The 7,836-nt window shown below is 42.8% G+C and overlaps 1 protein-coding gene across 1 annotated transcript; it reads left to right on the top strand.

Annotated features, from left to right (window-relative positions):
* The first annotated feature begins 546 nt into the window (after positions 1-546).
* LOC111589286 (uncharacterized) lies at positions 547-4,754 on the top strand. Its single transcript, XM_023300083.1, has 3 exons — positions 547-1,306; positions 1,396-1,491; positions 4,614-4,754. The coding sequence occupies exons 1-3, from the start codon at positions 1,004-1,006 to the stop codon at positions 4,695-4,697; spliced, it is 483 nt and encodes a 160-aa protein (XP_023155851.1). The 5' UTR covers positions 547-1,003; the 3' UTR covers positions 4,698-4,754.
* Positions 4,755-7,836: the final 3,082 nt, after the last annotated feature.

The following is a 7,836-nucleotide window of genomic DNA, read 5'->3' on the forward strand; positions in this document are numbered from 1 at the left end:
AATCAAACGCTCGACAGCTGCTAGTCGAGCTGTGTCCGACTCCGATTTCTCGATGTTCGATCTATGCCCAAAAATTAATCCGACTCTGTACTCTCAAACGGAATGCTCAATATGTCGTCATCGAATCAATTATATCTGACTTGGCTAAATATCTCAAGTCCGAACCGAATTCAAAGCCCCGTATCGACAGCGATTTTAAAATGCCACGATTCACCTTCTTCGAATAAAAATCCGAAAGCCGATCGTATCCCGAGACAATTTAATTTCAAATCATGCGCGAGGAGTTATTTCCGAGCGAATTCAAATCAGACTCTCGGCCAAGTTAATCGCGCAATCGACCGTTCATCCAAACTCTAGTTCACTCTGTTTTGCGTACGGACGAAATCCGTGGGAGCATTTTGTTATTCCAGAAAATAATTCGTGAAGCCGGTTTTGGATTTTGGGCCAAGCCCATTTGGCCCAATTGAAACCCTAACCCTAGGATTTCTCTATAAATACGGATCCTCTCCCTTGCCCTTGGCTGTTTTTGCACTCCCACCCCTAGCCGTCACTTTCTTTTTCTCCCTGTCTTCTTCTCCCAGACAGCAGCAGCCCATGCCGTCCTTCCTCTGGTTCTGCACGGCGACCAGCAGGGAGCTCAGCTCCTTCTTGCCATGGCGCTAGGCACCCATGTAGCAGGGACAGCGCCCTTCCTCCCTGCTCCTCCCTTGCGCAGGCCTGCTTCAGCCGAGTCCCCTTCTTCACGGCATTCGGCAGCAGGGAGACTTTCTTCCCACGGCTGCAGCAAGCAGCTCTGCTCGCCTCCTCCCCATGGCGCCTCCACCTCCCTGCGTGCTCTCTGCCCCTTCTGTCTTGGCGAGCTGAAGCTCTCCCATGGTGTGGCCGAGCAGCAGCTCCCCCTCCCCTCGCCCCTGCTCTCCTCTGGCCGGACCGACCCCCCAGTTCGAGCGGGTGAGCTGTCGTCGCCCATGGCGCCCAGCGCAGGGAGCTCCCTCCCTCTCCAATGCAGCAGCACGTGAGCTCGCCCCCTTCCTCCTTTTCCCTAGTGCGGCAGCAGGGAGCCCCTGCTTGGACAGCAGCCATGGCATCCAAGTTCTCTACGCGGCGATGCCGGTCCAAAAACAGCAGCCCCGGATCCCCTCCGCATCGCGTGCTTCACTCGATCTGCGCAGTCTCGACCCACGCCGTCGCGTTGGTGTTTGGGGGACAGCCCATGCCGCGTCGTCGATCTGCGCAGATCGACCGTCTACGCGTCTCACGTCGCCGGATCTGCGCAGCCCCATCCGCGATGCCGTCGAAACCCGTGGTGAGAAACCCCCGCTGCCCTTGCTGCTATTGTATTTTTATTTTTGGGCTCGGTAAAACTGTTGAACGGTTGTGTGTGTCTAATCACAGCTAGCCGTCAATTGCCATTCGTCGCGCACGCGTGTTCGATACAAGACCGGTCGGGTGAACCACGTGCTTGCACAACTCAACTCCGATCCCGTTCAGGTTGATTGATTTATAATAATACATGTGCTTTGGTTGATGTTGGGCAATGCATGTATATATGTGGAAGTGTGTAATATGTTTCGGCTATACACGTTAGTAGGATCACATTTGCGGTTAAAGAACAAGCGGTTGTTGATGTGTGCGATTTGTAGTTTGTATAAGTATATTTTGGTCGATGTGGTGTACATTGGTGTTGGAATGTGTGTGGGTATAAAAATGTTTTGGTTATATGTCGTAGCAAGGTTGCCTTCACGGTTAGGTAAGAAAACATGTTGTGTTGTCTAACGTGATGAGTAAATTGGAAATACATGGGATGCGAGGATTTAATTAGTGCACGTAGGTGTGTGTGTGCCGTGGTGTGATATAGTAGTGGTGGCGTGAGATAATTGTTTGAGGTGTGCGGGTGTATGCCGTGATATGGTTACACTCGCAACGAGAAAAGATGTACACATTGGGTAACACGACGCTTAGGTTACTGTTGTATAATCGAATAAAGGATGTATTATTAAGCTTGAATCAAAATGTGGGGTACTAGTGGTACGCTAGGCAGGCGGTGTCCAAATAAATTAACCAGTTGTTGTGTAGTTGTCGTGAGTGATTTATCGTTAGTGGGTAGTTGGGTTACGAGTTATGTAAGGATTATGTTGGAAACTAGAATGCGGCGCGTAACTGTGTTCGAGTTGTGAATAATAGATAAGTAGGTCTTGTTGATGTCATTAGCAAGTGGGATGATTCCTGTGGTGCGATAAATTTTGATGGGCAAAGAACATGCGTAGTGAGTCGATCAAGTTACCCAAAAATGGTGTTAAGTTGAGGCTTAATTGTGCGTGAAAGTAATAATGTGTTTAATACTTAGAACTCTTAGTCGATAATAGAATTTATCTCGGCTTAAATGGAGGGGTGGTGACATGCCAAGGTAGTCATCAATTCCTCTATGTTTATAAGTCGAGTCAAGTCGATGCGAAATTGGTGTTCGTTAAATTATGTTTTGCATATAGTGTAATGGAGTTAGTTGTTTTGGGATCATTATTAAAATGCTCTGTTCATATGATAAATATGTATGATTGCAGAAATGTTGAAGTGTATGTTGTGTCTCAGTCTGCGATCATAATAGGCAAGCCGACGTGTATGCTGATAGCGGGTTGTGTCGTTGCTCTAGTTAGTCGACTTGTTAGATGACTTGGTTTAGCTCGTAATCACGGTAAATTACTTGTTGTGGTCTAAATGTATATGGTTATGGTCGCGGGTAAAAAGTATTAGTGCTCATGTGAGGTCTAAGTTAAAATACAAATTATTGTGTGAACAACACTTCGATATCGATTATCGGGGAGAATGCGTTGTTAATTAAATATAGTACTTCTAGTGCTCATAATGACACGGATAAAAATTTGTAAGTTCACTTGTTAGTCTCACTTGGTTATTTTAACTCTAACAAATGTCAAAGTGTTATAATAATTCAAGTCTCTAGAACGCGGCAATTCTTGAATTGTATAGAAGCTGAAATGTGTTGATTGCTGTTTTGGGCTGCACGTACTGTTTTCGGTGTGCTGTATGTTTGATGAACTAAAGTATGTTTTCTGTAGATATGTGCTATATAAAAGTTGTAGTTCACTTGTGTATCTAGCTTGTCCTAAAAATGCATGACCTAAGAATTGATTGTTTAGAAGCTATACTTTTCACAAGTTCAGTAACTGAATCTGTCCAATTTCTGAACAGATTTCAGAGATTGCAATGGTTGCTTAAGTTAATGTTGAAATAAGTTATTAGTGGCCACAAGAAAGTTATAGATAACTCTATTATCTTACTTGTGTTATAATTTTACAGCCATAGGTCTGACAGTTTAGGAGTTATGCTGTTTACAAATTCAGTAACTGAATCTGTCCAAATTCTGTACAGATTTCAGAAACTGCATTGTTTGCTCAATTTAATATTGCAATCTGTTCATGTTCGCTATAAGAAAGTTGTAGATGCTTTTAGGATCTTGCTTGTGTTAAAATTTCATAACCACAGGCCTGATAGTTTAAGAGTTATGAATTTTACAAACTGCTTGTTGTGTTCTGTCCACCGTCAGAACAGATTTCGAAAACTGTGTTGTTTGATTTAGTTAAACATTGAATCACTTCTTAGTGATTATAAAAGTTATGTAGTGCTTTTGCTGAGCTTTCCAAAAAGTCTTAGATCACTCTTTTTGGTGGTCTGAAGCTTAAGTTATGAATGTTTCAAATATGAAGACTGAATCTGTCCAGTTCTGGGCAGCAAAGTCTTTAGTGATATTTATCCTTAGTTAAATATTGAATCACCTTGGGATGTTTATAAGTAATTTGTAGAACATTTAATTAGCTTTACAGAAAGTCCAGGATCACTTTGTTTGGATGTCTGAATCTTTAGTTGTGAATTTTTAAAGTCACAAGTCTGAATCTGTCCAAATCTGGGCAGAGCTGCTGTGTTTGCACAATTCGACTTTGCTAAGTGTTGAATCATGTTGTGATGACAATACCAAAGTTGTAGAGCCCTTTTTAAGCTTTCCAGAAAGTCCTAGTTTGCTATTTTTGGATTAATATTTGAAGAGTTATGATTAAAACGAGTGACTGCTGTGCTGCTGTCCTAAAAATCTGCACGTGCTCAAATGAATGTTTAGTTCACCATTTTGGCTAAAAATGCGTAGTTAGCACTTAGCGGACATAGACTTGTGATGGCTAAACTTAGGTTAACATGTGTTCCATGATTAATGTACTTGCTTGCTGTAGTTGGTTGTGGATAGGAATTCCTCCTCTGTTGAATTGGTGCTTGGGATGGTTTTGTGTGATCACTAGAAGAACTAAGGAAAAGCCGTGACAAACTTATAGACTTAACTAATATAAGGTTAGGTAACTAATGGATAGTTAAGTGAACGTGGTAAATGTTTGTGCTCGTGATATCGTGTTTGTGTTGGGTAAATATAAGAAATATTTGTCGTCTTTTAAGGATGTTAGTATTGAACGCCGATAACATGTAGATAACTAATGCTAGCGTATGGTTGTTTATGATGTCTTACAATTTACTGTTAGTTCGCTACCCTGTATTTGAATGTCTTGTGATACATTTCATCATATTCATACATATGCATCTTGCATCTCATTTAGGACCGAGAGAGGATGATCGTGCAAGTGCTGTGGTGCCACCCACAAGGTGCAGTCAGTGGACGACACAAGGAAGGATGGACTTAACCATTGGATGCTCGCCAAGCGAGTACCCACCCCAGCAAACACTATCTAAATGCTAAATTAAAGGCAAGCCCCGGTTTTATGCATAACCGTTATATATGCTATTTTACTGCACTTAATATTTGTAGGCTTGTACTGTGCACTTAAGTGTAGGAGTTGACTGAAGCCCTAGTTGCATGAACTCAGGATTCCTTTTGAGATGGATACTAGTATGCTAGTTCGAGTAGCTGCTTTACTAATTAGGGATCTCGGTAGAAGTCGAGTGATTTTTCTAGCACTCGCGCGAGGTCAGGAATTGATTGTATCCATTTTATATCGGAATGATGATGGTCTGTTGACAATGGTCCATGGGGATGCATTGTCTACGAGACGAAAATTGGAATAAGGATTAAGGTGTGGTACCGTGTGTCAAGCGTTTGAACGTACTAAACATATGCCGAGAAATATGGTAAATCGGTAAGCCTAGTACCTGAGTGAACCTGCCCGCAGACTTTACCCCTCACGCGACCTGAGACGTGGTCTCCCATTCCGGTTATGGTGGGTACAAGTGCGGTCACTGCACGACGGCAGTCGGGGTCAGTGAGGCATTGTACGCCAAGGCGGTGAGCCCTGATCTGTTGCCAGGGAATCGATGGGGACGGTTGATGTGTGTGGGGACGGAGTGCCTCGCCACGTCGTGTGTTTAGGTTTACCTTGCAAGGATAAAAACTCGATTCGAATCGTCTGCTTTTCGCAGCTAATGAGACTGCTTGATCCATGCTGCTACATTGAGTAATAAGTGGAAATGAGGTGACTGGCAAAAGATGTTGATTGGTAAAAATGTTTGATACCATGTATGCTTAGCTAGGTACACATCTAGTCTAAAGGATTCTACTAAAACTTGAAAAGCTAAAACTTGTTTTTAGACTCAGCTAGTGCTTTTGGCAAACCAAACCTCTCAGCCAAACAGCTGCATGTCTAGAGGTAGAGGAGTAGACTCCTCACACCGGGTAAGTCTAGCTGAGTATTAGTATACTCAGCCTTGCTTGTGGCATAATTTTTGCAGGTACTCCTTAGGATGATTTGGTTGATGGTGTGACTTGGCCTTCATCCCTGCCACCGGGATAGACGGTCGAGTGGGTTATTGCTTCCGCAGGAGAGGACCAGGAGGAGTAGCGTGGCCAGGCTTCGCCATGTTGCTCGGTTTTCTCCGTTAGTTATTTCCGCTGCATTAAAATTTATGGTTAATATTTCTAAAACTCCGATAATGTAATCACTAATGATACTTATTAAATTGTGGTATTATGTTTTATTGTATTTCTCTGTGCCTCACCTTCGTTTGAGCTAGTGGTATTCGATCCTGGATAAGTGGCTTTATCGGACTAGATCCGAGGGACTGACGTTTTATTCCTGTTTAAGTGTGTTGCTGCCCTTAAGGGTGCGGCTTGGGCACTTAAGCTGGAATAATTCGGGCGGTTCCGCCACAACTGGTATCGGAGCGAATACCATCACAGAGAAGTCAATAAGTCATGATTCCAACCTTTTCTAAAGTAAAATTTGCTTAGAAACCAATATTGGATAGATCGTCAGGACGATCAGGATAGAACTAGGATGTGAAGCCTTAGGAAATAGATGGGTAGCTAGGTGGCTATTTATATAGGCCATAAAGGCTACTACTACTATTAAGAAGGATGTTGTAGAAGCACCCGAAAAATTAGTTAGGTTTGAGAAGACGATTAGTATGAGCATGCATCATGATTGTCGCATTATAATTGTCTCTTGTGCACCAACATGCTTCTCTCACCTTTATTCCAATAATAACTTGTGAATAATGTGATGTACTGCTATGTTAGGAACTATAAGAAATGCTTTACCTTGTGTCGGATTGGTAAGTCTTGACTAGGCTGTGATATGTGTTTCTCTTGCCTTGCTTTCTTGAAGGTACGATAGTTGTTCAGTCCATTTTGCCTCTAACCAAAAAAAAAATGTTGTCTGTCCTGCTCATGAAAAGACCCCCTTCCCCAAATAATCTGGTGGTTCCCTAGTGAAACCCTTTAAAAAAAATCAAATCACGTGCTTGTTTTGGTGTTTCTAGCCCTTGTGTGTTTTACACTTGAAATTGCGCCTGCACAACCTATAGACACCCATAGCTTGACCGCTAGACCAACCCAAGTCCCCTTGTGCACTTGTTGTGTCAAAAAAATTGTTGGTGTCTAGTTGCATAAACCCTATCAAGGCCATGTTTCTTTCCAAAAAAAAATCCTTGCCCTTAAAACTTCATAGCATTTCTGTTAATCATCCTAGCTGATCCTGTTTGCCTACCTCTCCTTTTGCCTGGATCTGGTAATCCTTTTTCTTGTGAATCATGTTGGCTTTATCATCCGAATCTCGGGATCCCCTATTGATTCTGCCTCGTTATCTGGTTATCTCCTATAACCCGTTCTCTAGCATCGGATGTTGATCTGCCTAAATCTCTCATTTCTGACCATTCTCATATTCCTTCTCCGAGGATCATGACGCTTGTTTTATCAACTTATCTCTAAACGGCGTATCCATGTGGATTAATGGATGTTGCTGTTATCTTTGGATCTCTCATGTCTCTAAAAGCTTATCAATCTCGATCTCATGGTTGGTTCCTCCTCATATCAAATATCGTATCAATCTTTGGCTGATAATCCCCGTGATGATCATAAAATAGTTTTTTTGAGTTGAAGAAAATTCTCATGTGATGCTCTTTTGTCAACAATCTTTGCTTCAACTCTGGTCACATTCTTACTTTCTGAGCCATACTCTCATGGGCTCCACCTAGTTATGCCACGTGAATTTTTCATTGGTTACGTTTGGTAATGGTGTCATGACTAACGACTGATGGTGCCGCGACGGAACCGAGAGCCTACTATGGTGCACACATGGTTAGCTGCTCGGCACGCGCTGGTATCACGGTTAATAGTCGTGATCCATCATGAGACTATACCGATGTGCTCTCTTTTGTGGACAACCTCTCAGAATGATCGCTGCATTTTGTCTCGATATGTCGCGATATTCTATCCAAATCTGTCTTCAGTATCTTCTCAGATATCATCTTAGGAATTTACATCTATCTTCAGCTTGGGAGTTACATGCTTCTCCACCCTTGAAGATCCTCATTCGAATCTCGGGACGA

Source organism: Zea mays, chromosome 5 (genome assembly GCF_902167145.1).
Source record: "Zea mays cultivar B73 chromosome 5, Zm-B73-REFERENCE-NAM-5.0, whole genome shotgun sequence".
NCBI classification, from domain to species: Eukaryota; Viridiplantae; Streptophyta; class Magnoliopsida; order Poales; family Poaceae; genus Zea; species Zea mays.

Bases quoted from the DNA above. Each gene is read 5' to 3' on its own strand.
- LOC111589286 (XM_023300083.1), top strand. From the start codon at position 1,004: ATGCAGCAGCACGTGAGCTCGCCCCCTTCCTCCTTTTCCCTAGTGCGG. The intron at 1,307-1,395 runs GTGAGAAACCCC...GTCTAATCACAG, and splicing joins CGATGCCGTCGAAACCCGTG to CTAGCCGTCAATTGCCATTC. The intron at 1,492-4,613 runs GTTGATTGATTT...CATCTCATTTAG, and splicing joins TCAACTCCGATCCCGTTCAG to GACCGAGAGAGGATGATCGT.